This window comes from Tamandua tetradactyla, chromosome 6 (genome assembly GCF_023851605.1).
Source record: "Tamandua tetradactyla isolate mTamTet1 chromosome 6, mTamTet1.pri, whole genome shotgun sequence".
Classification (NCBI taxonomy): Eukaryota; Metazoa; Chordata; class Mammalia; order Pilosa; family Myrmecophagidae; genus Tamandua; species Tamandua tetradactyla.
This window is the reverse complement of record NC_135332.1, coordinates 156,817,099-156,839,319: the sequence shown is the minus strand read 5'-3', so window position 1 is coordinate 156,839,319 and position 22,221 is coordinate 156,817,099. Positions and strand designations below refer to the sequence as shown.

The 22,221-nt window shown below is 33.9% G+C and overlaps 1 protein-coding gene across 1 annotated transcript in view; it reads left to right on the top strand.

Annotated features, from left to right (window-relative positions):
- The window catches only part of CSMD3 (CUB and Sushi multiple domains 3), a 1,056,828-nt gene that overhangs the window by 959,940 nt on the left and 74,667 nt on the right, over positions 1-22,221 (top strand). The window contains exons 46-49 of the mRNA XM_077163312.1: positions 13,335-13,415; positions 14,364-14,477; positions 19,460-19,648; positions 19,992-20,138. Coding sequence (XP_077019427.1) covers positions 13,335-13,415; positions 14,364-14,477; positions 19,460-19,648; positions 19,992-20,138 — 531 coding nt within the window. The remainder of the gene's footprint in view (positions 1-13,334; positions 13,416-14,363; positions 14,478-19,459; positions 19,649-19,991; positions 20,139-22,221) is intronic.

Genomic DNA, 22,221 nt, shown 5'->3' with positions numbered 1-22,221 from the left:
TTCTAAAATACCTTTTGTCTGATTTTTGTATTTGGGTTTTGAGTCATGTATCATAAAAATAGGATTAGTTGACAAATAAGGCGAACCAAGTAATTGTTTAGCTCTATATTTTCAAGCTGACTCTAGACAAGTTGCCCTTTAGTTTCCACTTCCCTCAAATCAACAAGGTAGGATTATTGAGAGGATTAGATGAGATACTGCATGCATGCAAATTATTACAATGACTGGCATATATTATGTTGAACCATATGAAATTGTTGATCAACAAATTCTGACTATTGGCAATTTCACACAGTTCAACCCAAGTAAGTGTTGTCTTTGTTGTTATTATTGTCATTACTTTGCAGAGATGTTATAAGAATGAGAGACAATGGTTAATAGTCAGGTAACATGCTGCCTTGCATGGAGTGGAAGTTTAGTAAATGTCAGTTCCCTTACCACATGTCATCTCACATTTCAGATTTTTTAACAGGACATTTACTTTTATTTATTTCTATACCTTAAGTTTGATAATAAGGCATAATTGCTAGAATATGGTGACACCTACCTTTGAATCAACATCCCTAGAAACTTTACCCAAGCTAAAATAACCTTGAAATTTGGGGTTATATCCTGTTTTCATGTTAACAATTGACTGCTACCCCTAACTCCACTAGCCCTAGTAAAATAATATTCATAAAGCATTGCTTTCATCCTGACTCACCTTTTCAAGGATGCATGATGCCTACATTAAGTACAAATTAAAGGCACTCTTTAGTCTGGTTCACTAACTCTTACTTCCAGTTCTCACACTCTGACTCTAGTCAGACAGTGGTTTTCTCTCTGTCTCCCCTAAGCTCCATTCTTAAATCATACCTTCACATCTACCCTAACTCTTCTTGATTATTATTTTTAAACAATTTATTTGCATGCCATACAAACCATCCAAAGTGTATAATCAGTGGTTCTCAGAATAATCACAGAGCTGTGCATTTATCACCACAATCAATGTGAGAACATTTTCATTGCTCCAAAAAGAAAACCCCATCCCTTATACCCCCCCTCCAATTATTTATACTTAGGCTTATTGTGGTATTTTTGTTGCTACTGATGAGAGAATAATGAAATATTACTTTTAACTGTACCCATAGTTTGCATTAGGTGTATTTTTTCTCATATCCCACCCTATTATTAGTACCTTGTAATAGTGATGTACATTTGTTCTAGTTTGTAGAACATTCTTATATTTGTACTATTAACCATTTTCATGGTTTCATCCTCTGGCTTTCCTTCATGTTCTTGATTATTTTTCATCTTCAGTTCTTTAAGTTTCCTTATCTTAAATTCCCAGTCCTCCATTTGTTGATAATATGCACTTACAGTGATCACTGCCATTTCCTATGTAATTGCACTTACTGTTTTAGTAAACTCTTGAGAATGTAATTACAGTGTGGCGTATTTTTTTATGAGCCTTATGAGTTTAATAATAGTGAATGCCTTTTTGGAGGACAAAGATCTTTTTATTCATTTATTATTGATTGCATTTTACTCTTAACAGTGGGACGTATGTGTTTAGATGCTTAAAAGAAAGAGTTGGTTGAGTTGATTAAAATTATATTAGTGGCCACTTTTCAAAACATTTTAATGATGTTTACATGTGATTTTTAATTGGTTTTTTTTTTAAGTATGACTCCACCCAAGGGTGGGGGGAAATCATAGAATGAGTAATGGTTGATATCTTCTTTCTTTTTTTAAAAAATATCTAGACTGTGAACAGCACTAAAAATGATAGCTACCATTTTTCATTTGTATTTTACCCGACTTTGTTCTCCCCTTGCTAGTAATAATCCATATAGAATGCAAATTTTCTTTCATTATCACTCTACTTGAGACCTCCCAATGGTTTCTTTTGCTTTTGTGTTAAAGACCAAGTATCCTAAAGTGTCCTACAGGGTCTGGAAGTTCTGTCCCCAACTCCCTTCTCCTGTCTCATTTTTTCAGCTGTAATTCTAACAGAATCAAGGGCTCCGTCAAAATGTCAGGATAAAAGTCAAAATATTATAAGCTAGGATTAAAGAAATGATTGGTCCTTCTTTTAAATGTAATAATAAAAAGCTCATTTTTTATGTTCTTCTTTTATTTAAATTCTCTCATTCATTTATTAGCACCTTCTCTTATGCTCTGTTTTGTAGCTTGTATGTGATTTTCTTAGGATTTTTGATATTTGTTTTATAAATTTGTTTGGTCAATTTATTCAAATAATTTCTTTAGGTCACATTATAATCTAGGTGTATTTATTAATATACTTTTAAAGAAAAAAATCTTATTTTTATTCTGTCTAACCTGACTGCCTTTATGAGATCTATCCAGCCAACCATCTGACTTTTATAAAACATCACCTTCATAAAGGCTTTTATGATAAAAAATAACATTCATAAAAAGCATTCCAAAGTGAAAGTTCTGTACAATGAAAAAATAGGACAGGCATAAATGTTGAGGCTCTTTATCACAGATATCACATCTCTTTTCCTCTTTTTTTTCTTCCTGGGGAAATGTTTTTGTCTCCCTCTGTGCAGCCATAATTGCAACTCCCTGAAGTAAGAGCCACATTTCTTGATATGTGTTATAGAGTCAAGATGGGGTTGGCCTATAATAAATAATAACAATATTCATTCCCAACCAATGACCTCCTGAAAGTAAATTACACAAAACCCGTTTTAACTGCATGTTTTGGCAGACAGTGACTTTATGTAATCACTATAATAGCAATAACTACCATTTACTGAAACCTTAATATGCTGGGTACTGTGATAGGTGCTTTCCATGTAATATAGCTAATTTTCATAATAACTCCAAAGTAAGTGTTATTATCCCCATTTTAATAACGAAAGATCTGAAAAAAATTAGGTAACCTGCACAAAGCCAGAGAACTAATAAATAGATGTACTAGCTGGAATACAAAATAGGTCTGTTTGAATTCAAAGACTGCTTTCTTCTCAAACAATGGAAGTAACAGTAGCAATAATAATAACAGGTAAAATTTACTGATATTTATCAAGGGTCTGGCAGTGCCCTTAGCTGCTATTATTTCATATTTAGTCTATATTTATTGTATGTAGACTTAATTTTTTTTAAAGTTCAGCCACCATGATTTTAGTTTTTAGCAAGATGATTGGTCTCTTTGTTTTCTAGAAAATACCCCTCATAATTATAACTTTGAACTTCAAATTTCATAGTATTTCTCTTTCTCAGCACCTAAAATCTCATAACAGTGCACTGATAGGTTTATTGCAATTCATTGTGCCCTTTAGTTTATAGTTTCACAAATGTGCTATAGTCACTTGCCCAGAGATGATACCTTTTATCAGGGTCTGATTTATGCCACCAAAGTAACCTGGACATTGTAGTATAATCAGATTTAAGATATGACAGAAAGTTTCATTTTAAGATATTTAAATAAATTACTTGGGACCTGTTTTACTAGTATCAGAGTATTAAGGAAGCTCAAATGCTGTTCAGAAAATTTTCTTGGTGAACGTATGATTTAATAATTCGTATTCTCCATTGTTTTCCATTCTTACTTGGCAGTCTATTGCAGGATTATGTATTCACTTTCAGGTTAATTTTAAGAAATGTATTTAGAAGGCCTTTAATATCTTTTAGGTCATCTTTTATAGTAGTGTTACCTTTCAAATAAATGCTGCATTTGGGGAAAAGTATATTTAAGTCTGCAGAGTCTCATCCTAAAAGTGAGTGCACCAGATACAGGACACTTTTTATAGCAAATATAAGTCCTTATTGCTTTTAACTGGGTGACACCTTTGCCTTACATAACCTAATGGCCTGACTTCCTTTTACATTTACTATAGATGGAGCATTGAATTCATAAAAGTTTTTATGGCTCATAGGAGATGGGCATTATAGAATAATGTCGTTCCCTTTGTCTGTTTTTTTCTAAATATGTTTAATGAAGTGGTGGCACTCTTTTTTTTTTAAATGGAGAAATTATGCTAAGGAAAATATGTCATTTAGCAATACTTAAATTGTTTTATGAAATTCAAGTCAAAATTGTTTACTCTGTTTGGACAGTTTTCTATATGTGCACACTCATTGTTGAGTTATGTTATTTTCCTTCTTACACTGTCATTCCTTCCATCCAAAGACCAATGGAAATACACACTTTGTTAAACAAAGTTGAGTGTATTGGCTCACTGCAGTGAATGAGACAACACAACATGAGGGCTTCTGCAGCATCTCAATAAGAGGAACTGATGCTGTAAGAAAATTGGAGATATTCTACAAGTGGGCACCTTAATAATTTTTTCTCTACATTGTAGAAGGAATGGAGCATGGCTAAAACTGTAGTTGCCAAAGAAGCAACAGTCATTCCTATTAACTGAATGAAAGATTCTTGGTCGTTTTGGTGGGACCATAATCCTATTTATTTATGTGCTCAGACATGATTATGAAATAGTCTTGTTTTTGTTTTGGTCTAACAAGGTTAAAGAGTGACCTTGTCTTGTGTTTGCTTATATTCAACAGGAGACTGCAGCATAGTAGTAAGAGCCAGGTCAGTTCCAAGATGAAAGCAGACTGTGGATGTATTTTCTTTCTGTTTTTGTTCTTTTCTCTTCTCAACATGTAGGAGAGTTTAAAATGATAGTTAAACATAACTATGGAGTGTTTTATTCACAGCCTTCGGCAAACCAAACTAAATCAAACAGTTAACTCTGTCACCACTGATGTGCTCTATCTACTAATATGCCAGATAATTCTAACCACCTAGAAAAGAGACCCTTTGCACATTGATTTCCAGATTTATTAGGCTTGTTGTTAAGGCAGGATGTCTTCTTCAATTAGCTATGTTCATATGGGGCAGTCAATTCATGATCATATGTTGGGATTTTACCATGATAATTCAGATTTCCTAATGGCTCCATTTACTGACCACTTTGTTACATCTCTAGGAAAAGATCAAAAGTGAGTTCTTACTTATCCATCCCTCTCTCATGACAGAGAATTTCTCTATCGCATCTATACATCAAGAGATGTACATTTTCCTTTGATTTCTAGATTGTCCCTTAGATAAGCAGAGAAAAAAGCTGAGTATCAATATTAATGGAGCAAAAGTGATATTTGAAAGTAATTTAAGAACTGCTGCAAAATAATTTTATGGTTAACATCAACATACTAGATAGATTTTCTCTAAAAATTAAAGAAGTGTTTATTTGTCCCTCTTCATTGAAATTCTGGTAGCATTTATTTACTTTGTTTAAATACTTCTAACGCGCTTTCCAAGTGGGACTATTTAAACCATACTGCCAAGACTGCACTACATAACTGAGCAAGTAATTATCAATGCTTTTCCTCACCCAAATGTGTCCTGATTCATGAATTTATAATATTCTAACTAATTTGGGTCACTACTGAAGTACAACAGTATTTAAATAAAATTTAGAGTTTATAGGAGCGCACAGAACATTTTTCCTCCATAAGGAATATTGTATCCTTACTTGGCAAAAATGTTGTATGCCCATGCTTTCTTGATTTGCAGAAGGAATGGCAACTTGCCTGTATTCTGTTTTGTCTTTTTTTGAAGAAGCTTTTAATAGCTCAGTTGAATTGAAACAGAGAAATAAAGATTTTTTTTTCTGGAATTGGGTTGGATATTTCACTGCAAAGAAAATTAGAAATTGAAAATAACCAAGAAATATTGCCAGAATCAAATACTAAAGTGATTTTAAGAGGGTAGTTTGTTGGAACAAGAATTGGGCATCTACACACATTTGAACAAAAGCAGGGTACTATTCAAATAGGGGCCATCCTCAAATGAAACAGAACAAGAGCACCTAAAATAGGTATTAAATAGTGATTGATGTTTTAAAGTCAAATAAAATTATTCTTCTAAAAAGACCACTAATGTATGTAAAATGCATATTTTAAAGTGGTGAATATCTATGATATGGAGTGATTTTCTGTAAGTGGTCATAACTCTGAAAGTCTTTCTAATTAGAACAATCCATGAAAACTCTGAAACTGAAATATATGCAAATTATTTAAAATTTAGATGACATAATGAGGTGACATAATAGTTTCAGTTCTGCCATTAACTGCATATGTGCCTTTGTCTACGCCACTGAACTTTTCTAAGCTTCTGTCTCCCTCCCACTCCCCTCAAATTAAAAAGTTTAGAATAAGAGATTTATAAGGTAGCTTCCAACTTAAACAGTCTATGATTCCAACTCATGCAATATTGCATATATCAGCCCCAAAGTGTTTATTTTCTTCCAAAGCAACCTAAATATAAACTTTACAGAGGATGTGATATTGTTTTAATTCAATCTGTCAATTAATATTTGTTGAACATTATCTGCAGAACACTGTGCTAGAAGCTTTGAAACTACAAGTTTGTACAGTAAATGCATTTACTTTAATATGAGTCTTTGAGCTAAAAATATTTTATATTATAGTATTGTGTTTATTAATGTAAAAAAGGGTCTCAGCATTTTTGAAGTGTATTAAATTTAAATAAAAGAAGCAAAGTGACTAGTGAGATGTGTTCTGGAAAGTCCCATGGGTATGAACCCTTTGAACCACACTGTGCTTGTGAGTGAGGTCATATCAGATTGGAGTTTTATGTATGTAGGGGCTCAAGTGTCATCCCAGCAGCCAGCTGATGTTAGCCTTCTCAAGGTAGAGAATGTGCTCTCCCTCTGGCATCATAATAAATTGGGCATTAATCTAATTTCTTTACAGTATATTAACTCAATCTTAATTTTATGTCCATTTTTCAGATGAGAAAACTGAAGAACAGAATCCAGCAATTAGACTAAGGTCATAGTGCTATCAAGGAACAGGGCTAAGATTTGAACACAAGCAGTTTGCTTCCAGAGCAAACAGAGCAGATGCTCTGTGCACAAAAGAAATTACTGACACAAATTAGAGGATACATATTTTTTCTGTGATGTTGATTGGTTTGATAGCAATATCCTCCAAAAGAGAGGCAGAACTGCACAGTGTTTAATTACCCTGTCACTAATAGCTCCCAGTTACTAAACATCTGCTGCATCAACCTCAATCTATTGCCTTATTATCCCTTGCCCCTATCAACCATAATAACATGCCTAAACTTTACTCATCAATTATTTCATGAATTGCCAAATCAAAATGTCTTTTAGGAGTCAGAAGTAAAACTTGGAAATGAAGAAAGAATTAATATTCCACCGAATATTTGTATTCATCTCTGAGCAACAAATCTTTGAAAGGGATAGATTCCAATTTGATAGAATATCTGCATTCTTAATGATGATGATGATGATGATGGTTTGCTCTTCGTATGTGCAAGGCTCTGTTCTAAGTGCTTTGCTTCAATAAACCCATTTGCTCCTCATAAACATCCTTTGAGGTGACATACAATTATTGCTGTTTTATTATATTACCGCTTTACAATTGAGGAAAGTGAAGCATAAGCTTAGTAACTAGTCCAAGATTTCCCTATTTGTTGGTGTTGGAAACAGATTCTGAACACAGAGAGTCTATACTCAACATCTTAAGCTTTTTTTTTCTCTACTCATTCACTTTTCATTCTCTAATTTTTCTAGCATTCAATCATTCAGCAAATATTTATTGTCTGCTACTATGTATTAGGTACTGACAAGTTAGCAGTTAATAAGATAGGCAAAAGTCCCTTCTTCTCATGGAAGTTACATTCTAGTACAAAATAAATAGACATTGAACAAGTAAATAATTAGTACAGGTTGTGACAATTCCCAGGAAGAAAATAGATGTGAAAGTAACTGCAAGATATCAACTTTAGGAAAAGTGATCCTCAAAGATATCTCTGTTTTAGCCATTTGTAGACAAACTGCTAAAAGAAATGGGGAGATAATTTTCAAGAAGGCAATATAGACAAAGTAAAATGATACAGACAGAATGCAAAGTTTTAGGCAAGGCATCAAATGTTAAACTTATTGACCATTTAAAGCTAAGCTGATTAAGAAATAGAAGAGACTGAAGTCAGGGTTAGGTTGTGTGTATATATGATATATAAAAATCTTATATATATGATATTTCAAAATTCATCATGAAAAAGTGAAGAGATGTGGTTCAATTTTTTTTATTTTTATTTTTTTTACATGGGCAGGCACCGGGAATCAAACCTGGGTCCTCTGTCATGGCAGGCGAGCATTCTTGCCTGCTGACCCACCGTGGCCTGCCCTCAATATTTTTAAAAGGGTGATTATGCCATCCTAGGTGGGAGATATGGCAAATACAAATCAGTAGACTATGAGTTTTATGTAGAAGAGGGTAACTATCATTGTTTATTGGTAGCTAACAATATGAACTGGCTATAATAAGTGGTCCTGAAGTTAACTAGACAGTTAGTGACCATTGGAAAATGTAATCAAGACTTTTACTTTAATATATTGTAATACATTTGGTAACACTTATGAGTTCTTGAGAATCAATCAATGATTGTGCTTTAGTTTCCTAGATTGTTTAAGCAAATTCAATGAAATATGTTGGCTTAAACAATAGGAATTTATTAACCTATGCTTTTGAGGCTAAAAAGAAAGTCCAAATCAAGGCATCATAAAGTGATGCTTCCTTCCTGAAGGTGATCTGGGTCTGGCTGCCGTTAATCCTGGGCTGCTCGCCACATGGTCAGGCACCTGGCAGCATCTCTTGGTCTCTCCCTTCTCTTCTGGGCTTCACTGATCTCAACTTTTTACTTCATTTGCCCTTTTCCTCTCTCGTGTCTGAATTCATTCCTCTTAATAACGATACCAGTAAGAGAATTAAAACCCTTCCTAACAGAGCTGGGCCACACTTCTTAACTGAAGTAACCTCATAAAGAGTCCTCTTACAATGGGTTTACACCATGAAAATGGAATGGATTTAAGGACGTGTTTTTCTGGGGTATGCACAGCTTCAAATCACAACAGATTGTTTAACACCTGCTGCAGTAAACCCTTTTACTATTCTCTGGATGTATTCTTTTCCTTCTGTGGCCAGAATGACTTTTTAAAAATATAAATATGACCAAATTACTCCCCAGATGTAATGCTCTTCAAAGATGCTCATTTACTGATAAATTAAAATAAACGAAATCCTGAACACAGACCATATACTTCTTTTGATTTAGCCACGTGCTACCCCTCTATCTCATTCCTCCTCACTCTCTCCAGAGCTCCCTCGTGCCAGCCATATGTACCTTCCTCTTCACTGAGCACTTTGCTCACACTTTGATTTCTCTACCTGTGTAATTCTTCTCTACATCACCCCTGTCCCTACTATGCACACACACGCATACTCACCACATCCACATCTTGCTTCAACTAGTGAAATTCTACTTATTAATGAGATTATTTTATTAATATTTTCTTTGCCAGTTTATTAGTGCTAAATAAATGCATAATTGTGACTGTTTTGTTCACCAGTGTCTCCCCAACCTTTTTCATGGTGTTTGTCACTAGGAAGCCCTTAATCATAATTTATTTAATAAACAAGTAACTAAATGAACTGTGATAGACACTGTGGGAAATGCAAATATGTGCAAAATGTCCCCATGCAAGTTATACATGGAACACGAACACACAAGAAAATAAGGATGAGACAATTCAAGGCACTCAAACACTCAATGTTGTGTTATGGTGGGAACTTCTAGGCTAGCAAGGTTGCATAAAATGAACACGTGGAGTTAAGAATTAACGTGGCAAATACAAGAGACCAAGAAAACTTGAATGGAATACAGCAGACATCTTATTTGAGGGATTGGACAGAATTCAGGTACTGCACTGGCCTCAGCTACACATAAATTTAATATATAGGCAATGAAAAAGCACTGCAAATTGATAATAGGGAAATGATAGCTTCAACATGACACCGCAATCTGGGCAGATTTGTCTGTAAATATGGGAGAAAACATGGCTTAGTTTCCAATGAGAACTTGATACAAATTTTGGCTCTGTGAGTTGAAAAAATATTCAGACTTACTGAAATTCAGATTTCTTTTTGACAACATAGATATTTTTCCACCTATCTTAATGTAGTAATTTGATGATTAAATGAAATAAGTCAAACAAAGTATCTTCAGAGTGCATTGAGGAGTGGGTTCCGTATATTGTATATGCTGGTTCTCTTCCTTTTCCCTAGTATGTACAAGGGTTAGAGAGAAACACAAGGTGGGGGACTCAACCCTCGAGGCTAATTTAATGACATGGTTATGAAATTAGAAGGATTTAGACCCAGATGGTGGCAACAAGGATGATAAGACACTGGAAAAAGCCTAGACTTATATTAAAGAAGTAGAAAAAAGCTAGTAGAAATTGATGAAGACTGAAAACACATTTATTGTAAGTGTCTATGATTTAACCTCATTGTAGTTTGTCTTAAAGGGTTAAAGGAGAAATAGATGACAAGGTTTCCTTTTCAATATCTCCTTCTCCTTTGTTTTGTCATCATAATTACAAATTTCAAACCTGAGAAGCATTTCAGACAGGTCCTGTTGAGAATCCAGCCTCTAGCCTTCCCTGAACTATGACTGCCTCTATTTCGTCTCCCTTTGCAGTTTTACAGTTGAGTGTCATCTTATTGGATTAGAGACTCTTTCCTCTTCAGGAAACACATGTTCAGTCAGCTGTTTAACAAATATTTGTTGAATTATAAGCACCTTGAGAGGAACTAGTTACTCAATTATGAAATGACATGGAGCCATTGTCCTCTCTCATATAACTTAAAGTCTAGAGGGGGAAACAAATAATGAACAAGTAAGTAAATAAATGAATGAAATGAGCCATGATTATGTGTGCCACAGTAAAGGGTCCTGTGGTTAGAAAATAACCGGGAGGGGTGAAGAGAGAGATAATGAGGAGGTCAGAAGAGTTGTTCAGATGATCTAAAATTAGAAATTATGACACAAAGTTGGAATTGAAGCCAAAGTATCAATGAAATCTATTAGATGGATATCATAGAAAATTTGTTCAAAAGAAAGTATAGTCAGAATTTATAGAACTGATCTAATGGAGTTACTCTTATTGAAGTAGAGAAAGCAGGTAAGACCCCTCCATAGCCCTCCATGACCCCAAGATACCTTCTTAGTTTCCAGAGACACAGATTATAAAACTGCTGATGATGGTAAAAAGCACAGAGTAAGATAGACTTCAGCTCACAGAACCCTTGAAATCTTGGGAAATAAACTGTATGAGCCTCAGATTCCTTGTTAATAATAATGTCTTTTAAACTCTGCCCCTGAGTTACCTGTGTCATTGTCAGCATACCCCACAGCTCACAATCGTCATGGATTCCTCGTTGATAAAAATGTGCTTCCTTCATTAAAATAATGAAAATATCTTATGACTAACACAAGATTAAAGAGAACTTTCTAGGCAACCAAAAGTAATATATTTGGGGGCATTTCGACTGTTCTCTAACTTCTGTCTTGATCACTGCTCTCCATTATGATAAGATAATATGTTCCCTTCTAAGGCATAGTGTCACAGGTATTTCTCTGTATAAGGCTCTCTGTGTCTTCTTCTCCCCTTGCTATCATCTCTTTGGCATTTTTACAACTTTTCTTTTCTTTATGACCATGCCCTTTCTAAGGACTAAGCTCAGAAAAATAATTTTCAAAATTTCTGACGTTGCTCTGAATTAAACTTTTTCTCAAAAAATCTAAGTTGGCTCCATGCCTCGCCCTTCCCCCTCAATCTAGGCTTCTTTCCCAGCAAGACTTTTTGCTTTAATAGTAACCCTTCTGTGTAGAGCAGGGTTTTACTTGTAAATTAGCATCTCTGTGCCACGAGTACCCTTATAAACAGGATAAAGTACTGGAAAGAATATGCTTGAAGTGACAGTTTATAGCAGGAAATTGAAACAAATCTTTCTTGATTCATCACTCACTCTTCCTCTACATTTTGAAAAATTTCCTGTTCTTTCTGTCCTTAGCAACCTGGAAATTTATTAGCCAATTACTTCTTATGAATGATTTTTTTTGTAGATGTTGATGAATCTTTGGCTTTGTCTTTTACACAATTTTTTGCTCAAGTTTCTTCCTCTCTAAATTTCTTTTATGCCCATAATCACCCTTGGCACCTGGAAAAATATACTCATTCTTTGAAATTCATCCCAGACATCTCCTCTTGTAGGAGTCTTTCCTAACTTGTTTAACTGATGCTTCTCAATATATCCATAAAACTCTCACAATAAGGAATAATATTGAATATATGGACTTGTAAATTAGAGGATATAGGCTTGAGTTGTGACTATACCCTTTATTAATTAATGTGCTCTTGGACAAGTTACCATGTCTTTTAACTCTCATTTTCTTTATCTGTACAATGTGCTATGCAAAAAAATTAACTCCTAAGTTTGTTTTAAATATTATACACATATAAAACAAAATATATGAAACACACTTTGCCTTAAATGTTATAATAATGTAAAAAGAAGTTTCTTGAATGAACATGAATATGTTCCATTTTTTTAAGACTCTTAGAGAAAAGAAGGCTTTAACCAAACAAATAATTGTGATATAGAATTTTAAACACATGTGTGATTGCATTTGTAGGGATTGTTTTCTTGATGGCTTCCAAATCAAGCTGAATAATAATCCATTTAATCCAATGGGATGATCTGTTCAAAGGTATAGATGACTAAAAACATGACACTTAGTAAACAAATATCTCAATAAATACACTACTGAAGCCTGGTGACATCCAAACTACCTATGTTTAAACTCCAGTTCTGCCATTTTTCTAGCTGTGTGATTTAGGGCAAATTCTTCAATTTTCTTTAGTAGTTTCCTCTTATAAAATGGTATAATTGTAGAAATAATTAAATAATGATGATTTTGAAAGATTAATTGAATTAATGTAAGTAATGTGTGTACTATATTGCCTGGAATAGAGTCAGCATTGAGTACATGTTTGCAATTATGACTGTATCCAGGCACTTTGCTGGGTGCAGGGCATCCTATGATGAGCTCTGGGGAAGAAAGTCATTGAGCAAGTAAACAAAACAAACAAAAATACATAATTTAAAATTATTGCCACTCCAAGAAGAAGAATAACAAGGTGTAATGAAGCACATAAAAAAAGGGATTAAAATGAGACAGGCCAGGAATAAAAAGGTAAACATTATCATTATGGGATAAAATAGCTTGCCAACTGCGGAGTAAGTTTATTTTCCCTCAACACTGTAGAATTAAAAAAAAAATAAGAGATAATTGAAAACTGATAAATTCTACTAATGCTTTTTGTTTCTATCAATAATGAACTTTGCATATTTTTCTTTTTTCAAACATATGAGTACATATAGCTGATCTGAAAATGAATAAATGTTGTCTATTTTTACAGCCTATCAACTAAGAGTCTGCCAACCCCCACCACTTGTACCAAATGCTGAAATTTTGACTGAAGACGATGAATTTGAAATAGGTAAAGTCTGTTAAATTACATTAAAAAAGTATACTATTAACAGAGGTACTTAAAAAGAAAAGAGAGGAGAATAAAGAATAACAGCAGCTTGACTTCAGACTTTCTACTGGATGAGGGAGATTGTTTGGAATTCTTAAAAATGGACAGCAGTGAGAGAAGGAAAAGGGGATAGTAAGCAAAAAATGAGTTATGTATTCCAGTATGTATAATCAGAAAACAGTGTGGGAATTTGAACCATTTAACTATCTAGGTAATAATTCCCAAATTATTCTTTTGCTGCCTTCTGACACTATAGTTTACTTACAAGTCTGTTTTCATCCACGTCAAATACTGACTTATTAAATTGAATATATAGAGTGTATTGGAAGACTTGTTTCATTTTCATATCCTGGGAAATGGCTGGTTGATTATGCTCAATTTGACGAATAAAATCCTTTTAAACTGGGATGGAAATTTAATCCACATAATGTCTCACAGTTTGAAAAATAATGTAAGTGGAAAAAAGACCTGTTAATGTTACCATAATAACTTAAGTCATTGTTATTATTATTAACATAGTGTTTTTGGCTGAGAAACACAAAGAAAATATCAGTGTTGGAGTAAATCTAACAGTAGCATAAAAGCAGTAAATAAAAATCTTTCTAAATAACTGATGTAATTTTAATGAATATCATACCTGCACAATACCAAATTATTTCCTTTGACTATTGTTGTTATCCAGCCAGTATGTAGTAGTACAAAACAAATGGCAGCTAACTCTTGGCTTCAGTTTTAATTGGTCAGTGATTAGGAAGTACTGGTTGTTCAGTATTTTGAATATAATCCCTACTTATAACTAATAGAATTTTTATATTGATTGAAAGAGTTAGAAAGAAAAGGCATTCTGTTGTCCCTTCATTTTTACCATTTCCTTGTTGCCTCCCTTAAGTTCTATCTTTTTCCTAATAGGTGACATTATTAGGTACCAGTGTCTCCCAGGGTTTACTTTGGTTGGAAATGCAATTCTGACTTGCAGATTAGGAGAACGCCTCCAGATGGATGGAGCACCTCCTGTTTGTCAAGGTACCAATTTGTATAATTCTTTATTTTTTAGATATTTGTTTTATGCTTAACTCAATAGTGGCAAAATTGGGGAAAATCTATTTCATATTAAAATTTTAACTGGCGGTAATGCTCAAAGTTATGCAACTCGTGATAGTTTCATTTCATTATTTGTCTTCTTTATTTTAAACATCTTTGATTCTTCTGTAAACCTACAGAACTTTTTCTATTTAGTTTTAAGTCAATTCAGCCCATGTAAATCATTTTTACACTGAGGGTTGGGAAAAGGGGAGGAAAAGAGGGGAAATTACTTTACATAAAGACTCCACTACTTATTGCTTTTACTTGGAAATACTTTCTGTCATGTTCTAGTTTGCTAGCTGCTGGAATGCAATATACCAGAAATGGAGGCTTTTAAAAAGGGGAATTTAATAAGTTGCATGTTTACAGTTCTAAGGCCAAGTAAAGAAAGTGTTTAGAAACGTCCATTCTAAGGCATCCAGGAAAAGATACCTTGGTTCAAGAAGGCCGATGAATTCCAGGGTTTCTCTCTCAAGGCACATGGCCAACATGGTCAGGGTTTCTCTTTCATCTGGAAAGGCACATGGTGAGCATGGCATCCTCTGCTAGCTTCCTCTCCTGGCTTCCTGTTTCATGCAGCTCCCCCCGAGGCATTCTCCTTCATCTCCAAAGGTTGTTGGCTGGTGAACTCTGCTTTGTGGCTCTCGTCATTCTGTCGTCCTTCTCTGCTCTCTCATAATCTCAAGGCTTTTCCAATATGTTCCCTCTTTTAAAAGATTCAAGTAAAGTAATCAAGACCCACCCACCTGGAATGGGTGGAGACACGCCTCCGTCTAATCAAGTTTAATACCCACAATTGATTGTGCCACATTTCTGTGGAGATAACCCAATCAAGTTTCCAATTTATAATACTGAATAGGGATTAGAAGAAATGGTTGCCTTTACAAAATGAGACTAGGATTAAAACATGGCTTTTCTAGGGTACGTAAATCCTTTCAACCGGCACATGACATAACCGCCGGATCTATACAACTTTACTGAGCACACAAGAATGAAAACAAAAATGAACAAACAATAAATGGTCCCTTCTTTAAGATAACATGGAAGAAGGATAGAGCAGCTGTACAATGGAAGTAATACAGTATGTAGGAGATAGGCAAGAGGCTATAGAACAATGTGATTTCTGACTGTGTGGCACAAGGAAATTCTGATGGAAGGCTTTCTACTTGAGTTATGAGTTTCCAATAAGCGGGACTTATTCTGGTAGAACAGGGCTGTAGAAAGGGTTGTCAGTGTTGCAGATGTATATTCAAAAACACCAAAGCAAAATACAGTGAAGTATAGATTATAAGCAATTCACTAAACTTCAAGGGCAAGACCATGATATATCTGAAAGCTGTGCGCTGTGCTAAAGTTCTAACATTCAGGAATCATCTGTTTTTCATTTGTGTAATTCTTAGGGACCAAAACAGTGCCCAATTCAATATAACTCTCCATAAATATTGGTTGATTGAACTTGATTATCCCTCCCAGATTTTCTGGGATTATTCTAAGGATTCTTCCTCAGAATATTTAACTCTGTTCAGTATCTTAACGGTTTTAATGTCCTAAAACAAAAATTCTGTTTATTATTGCAGATATGCTATAAATAAGAATTAACATTTGATTTTCTCCCTAAAATTGGAATCTTTACGAGAAGATAGGAGGATTTTTCATAAGAGCCTTTTACAGTAGTGAATAGAAAAGCAGGTTTGGAGCTATAAACCAATTCCAAAGTGCAAATCTCCCTTGCTCTTCATCATTAATTTTCGAACATCTTGAAATTGTATGTTCTGAATCAGTCATTATATCTCTGATATTTAGATGTCATTCATTCAACTTCCATCAAGCAAGGATATTTTTAGTCATTCAAAAATCATATTCAGATATTTAGACATGTGAATGGAGATGTCAGGATCACAGCCTTTTGGGAGATTTTCTGTGGGAAATCAACTTGGGTGGAAGCAGGGAGGTATGTGTAGACTGAGTTGCTGAATTGTGTGTCGTGGCAACTTCAAGCTCACATTCTCAGCAAATGACAGCTCTATTGCCTATATAGCACATAGAGTCCAAAAGAGCAGGGGAAGAGTTGCCATCCTGGCCAAGCCCTTGGGAGACCAACTGCATGGGACTGGGTTGGTAGATGGTGGCTCTGCATGTAATGCTGTCCGTTGGAGAAGAGGGACACCTGTGCTGTCTGGGGAATGGATATTTATACAACTCAGGTGAAGGGGACCCTACCATTGAGCAAAAAGCATGTAGTAAGCAAACTCTGTGCAGAATTCCTGCCCTGATAAATAACTGGAGCTGCTTATTCCCAGTTTGGAGTTCAAGGTATGGTCAAAACTATAGTGTCCAGGCTGTAGACTGGAAAAATATTGAAACATCTGCACACAAAGAAAAGGAAGTCTGTAGGCAAGGGGCTGGGAGATACCCACTGACATGTCCTTGACATCCACAACAGTGTGTATGAGCAAGTACAAAACAGAACTTTTTCCTTGATCTCAATATTTAAATTATGTTGTCTAGTCTTGTAGGGTAAGACACTCAGTTTTTATGTTTGAAGACCGATTTAATAAATGCTGAATGTAGTAACTAAATAATCCAGAAAACCTAGGTATTTCACAATCCTTCATCCCCCAAACTTTTAATAACTTTAATTCCAAAATCAGAGTCTGTAATAGCTTAGTACTTGCATCTCTTCTTATCCTGTCTCCTGTGAAGAATAATAACAAAAAAGACAATCCATTTTTATCTCATAATAATGCCTCAGATACTAGTTTAAATGAATAAATCATTCCTCAGAATGAGATGAAACTCAGGGTTATTATATTAATTAATTGCCCAGACATTTAAACCAAAAAGCTGACTTTACATTTTGGTCTAATTTAGTTAAATCATGAGCTTGCTAAAACAGTCATCCATTTGGAATCTGCTAGAACGGGTTATAGTCCATTTTAAATTATTTGATTTTCCTCACTTTTCCTTAAAGAGGATGAATCATTTTTGTTCTTCTTCTTTCGATCCTCATTGGTTCTCTATATTCTACATAAAGTATGGAAGAAAATTCCAAATACGGTACTCTTCAAAGAGCATGATGAAAATGAAATGCAATGGATGATTATAACCATCATCATTGGCATACATTAACTTATATTCCTCATCTTTGACTCAAATTGTCATTTCCATTTCCAGCTTTTCAAGTTTATTTTTACATATTTTTTTCACTTCATGAAAACCTAAAGGTTTCTTTTTTTTAGGCTGAGAATGACCTGACACCATTTATTCAATTATTAAAAGAAAATCTCAAAATCATATCCTAGATCTTAGATTGAAGTTAGAGCACCTGAAGGTAAAACCAAAAATAGAAAACCACTCAGATTTAGTTGTATTATATACCTTGTTATATTCTATAGTCGATTTCTAAACATTTGTAGATTGGTTATGGCTGATTTTCTCTTCAAGTTTTTCAAGTCATTTCTCTAGATTTGTTTACATGATTTAACAGCACAATCCTCTGGTGCCATAATTCTCTATTTTATCTGCTCTTTGACATCCCTAGATCACTTTAGAACTCAAAATGCTTAATTTCCTTGCACCCTGAAAATTATGAAAGTATAAATTCTTCATCGATTCAACTGTACTTGGTTTTTCTAAGCTTAATTCATTCAAATGCATATTGAATAAATGATTACTCTTAATAGGGTGCTCTAATTATTTTGAGATACAATACTATCTAACTCCAAGATGGAAGTTTTTGTAGAGTAGTTGATTTATCAAATGTCCTGGGGATGCATTTCCAACTTATCAAATCCTCAGAAGTTATCTAGACCAACATACATCTGGTTTGTGAATGGTCCCAGTAAGAACATTCAAAAAGCAGTCCAGCCTAGATTTAAAAACTCGTTAGTATTGATGTACATAAGACATTGCTTGGTAGCCACTTACAATCGTCTGAAATACAGCAAATTATTTCTTATATGGAACTAAAATCCTGTTTGCTCCATGATGCTTTTCTTCTCTACCATGTGGGCCATACTAAGGAATTTTAATGTTCTCTCCACATCACAGAACCTGAGATTCAGAAGAAGGTGAAAATGACATCTCTTGACTAATGAGGATTTGATGATCTTGACCATACTCTCACTTAAAATTAAAATATAATAGATGTTTGGACAACTGTCCAATGCATAATGCCACTAATGACAACAATTAAAGTTTACTAAACTTTGAATAGATTTGGCCATCACTATGTAATTTACTCAACATATGACACATTTCATGAATTTTTCTATATCTATATTCTTGGGATGCCTGAAATTAATTCAGAGATATTGTTATGGAACAAGAAAAGCTTGTTTTGGACTTATAGCCTGGATATAGCAAGAACAGAATTGGTATTGGTGACCCAGAATTGTGTTGAATCCTCACTTCCCCTTGATCAGAAGTGAATTTGCCTGAAATGGATATATTGAGAGGGAAGTTTCATCTGAGTGAGCTGAATGTTTGAATAAATAAGATACTGAATAAAAAATAAATTAAAAAAAAGGTAGAAAAATGACCTGACAAAGACAAAAACAAGAGATGAAGAAGGGAGAAGACAGAAGGGAATGAGGAAAGATATGGAAAGAATGTGAAGAAATAGAAAGAAATAAATGTCTTATCTTTTATTTACCAATTTATTTATTGTCCAGAAGAGTAAGGCACCTTACATTGTATTATAAAAAGATAATTAATACTATACGTTTGTAGTATAAATGTGCAGTATTATTTCATTTTTTGAACTGCAAGTTTAATGCAAGTTTTCTAACATGTGATTCAAGGCATCGTCTTGTTCATAGTTATTGAATATGAAGAACTGAGTATCCACTATTTATCCACTATGCAGTTTTCACTTCAGTGCTAAAAAGCTAGCATCATTTAATGTTACCTTTCTTTCACAGTGCTCTGTCCTGTCAATGAACTACGGCTAGATTCAACTGGAGTCATATTGAGCCCTGGCTATCCTGACAGTTATCCAAATCTTCAAATGTGTGCATGGAGCATTTCAGTGGAAAAGGGATATAACATCAGCATGTTTGTAGAATTCTTCCAGACAGAAAAGGAATTTGATGTTCTTCAGGTGTATGATGGTAACCATGGGTTATATTTACTGAATATTCATAAATTCAGTCCAACTGCTCTAATTATTCATGCTGACCTTGTGTATAAGCACCTTATTTCATGCTTTATTGGCTTCATATATATTTTTGAAAGTATAAACATCAAATCTATATACCATATAAAATTTTAGATAATTTTAGCTATGGAATTAAAATATTTAGAAGTTTGTTTTATGTTTCACATTATCATTGGTGCAGTAGATAGCCTATGGACCATTTTCACCCTATTAATACTATTCTAAGGATATAAAATATAGGTAAATGAGATTAGAGTTATCCAGTTATATCTAAATTGTATTATTTCTTTCTAAAGGAGCAAATATTCAAAGTCCAGTGCTTATTTCCCTCAGTGGGGATTATTCATCAGCTTTTAATATAACCAGCAATGGTCATGAAGTATTTCTTCAGTGGTCGGCAGACCATGGCAACAACAAAAAAGGTTTCCGGATAAGATACATAGGTATGTCATAGTTTCAGTGTTACATAGGTGTGGAATACTGAAATGCTTTTTTAAAGCAATGCCTTTTTTCAATAATTTATTTGCTTTGAACTTTCAGAACATGTTAATAGTGTTGCTCAACTGTATTATCTGAACTACTAATGGCCTCTTTAAATAGCAAATGGTAAAAATCCACGTTTTCATTATCGTCATCTATTTATGACATTTGTTAAAATATCTTAAGCATTGAAAGAGTGAATTATGAACGCAGCATTTACTCTGAAAAACTAATGGCTTTACCATTACTCCATTTTGTTGAGTATTATTTAGAAAGGAGGGAGCAGAAAATCCTTTTCAACATCAAGATAAAAAAGCTTTTTCCATATGCTTTCCTGTTTAAAAGGTCTACTGTAGCAATTTTCTTGCTAAGTATACATAAATAGTTCCCATTATGTGACAGTTCTATTCCTTTTCTTTATTGCACTCCTAAATCATGTCTGAGGCGGTGATATGTGCTCTATAACAGGATGCTTCAGAACCAATTGGCAGTCTCTTCCTATACAATGTCAGAATGTGCCCTGCCCTCCCCAAGCCATAGGTTTGTGCTTATCAGTTCAACTAAAAATTACTTCTATAAATGTTTTATAAACAACTCTCACACAACAATTTTCGGCGTAGACTTAAATAAGTTTCCAAATACAGGTCTAAAAAGTATACCTTAAATTTTACCTAATTATACAATTTTTCACATACATCTATGATGTGTGAATAAAAGTCTTTGTCTAATTACTTTGATTTTCAAACTATGAGATGATCTTTTGATTTTAAGGCATTTATTAATAACTTGCATTTTAGATATTAGAAGTCACTTGTCCTTGCCATAAAATTATTATGTGCATTAGGTTTTGTTCGTTTGTTTGTTTGTTTGGCATGGGCAGGCTCCGAGAATCAAACCCAGGTCTCTGGCATGGCAGGCAAGAATTCTGTCACGGAGCCACCATTGCAGGATAAATTAAAAGGTAGTAGGCATTTAAAAGAGAAATGTTCAGAAATGGAAATGTATACTCCAGTCATCCTTAATATTTGAATTTATGTTTCTTTCATATGAACAATGAAAATGAATGTCTTTTTCTTAAATTTGTGCCCAAAGTTTTCATTTAAAATCAGGATATTAAATTATACTTTTAAGTATCAGAATAACTTAAAGGAAGCCATTCAAATTAAATAATTATAAAAATTAGATTGACTATAATAGACCCATCTTTATTTATGTTGAAATTCATGATAATAAAGCTGGATATAAATATAATTTTAAAACACGACTTTCAGCTGGCAAGAACAGCTTGAATATTGGATTTTTTTTCCTTTAGAAATGACAGGTTATGATATATATATATTCTAAGTGTAATCTAGTTCTTACTGTTTACCCCCAAAGTCTCCTTTTTCTCAGATGAATACACTGAAGTTTCAAAGGGTAAATGGAACCTGCCAAGCTGAGTAGTCTCAAAGGTACATATATATATATGAAAAAGTCATTTGACATTACCTTTGTCATTTCAGACTACAGGAGACGAGAAAAAGTTTTCTTTTATTGGCACTTTTATCACCATATGTAAGCACCTTTGACAGAATAGAAATACTTTAACATACTGGGAAAGAAGATTATGGAATGTGGGGGTTTATTTTCGACAATAACTGAAATGAAATGCAGGACTTAACATGATAAAGTTGTCTAGAGATAACTTCAAAGTGACATGTAAACAAGATGCTCTAAAATATTGCTATCGAGGCTGTGGCATTTAGACTTTCCAAATGACAGGAAATAAACTTTCCAAAATTCAATGAAATATGTGTAGGGCTTTTGGATCTCCAGAGTATTAGGAAAGTATGATTTATTTCAATTCAGAAGACACCCTACATAACAATAAAGATTAGAAAAAGAAATCCCAGGGGTAGCTGTGTCTCCTGAGAGTTATGTAAATAGATTCTTTTCACAAGAGAATAGAAAGCAATATAAACTTTTTTGATCTAGAATTCACATAGATGACAATTAAGCCATTTTAAAATGCTAGAATTCACTGTATAGGTTTTTTTTTTTTTAAGT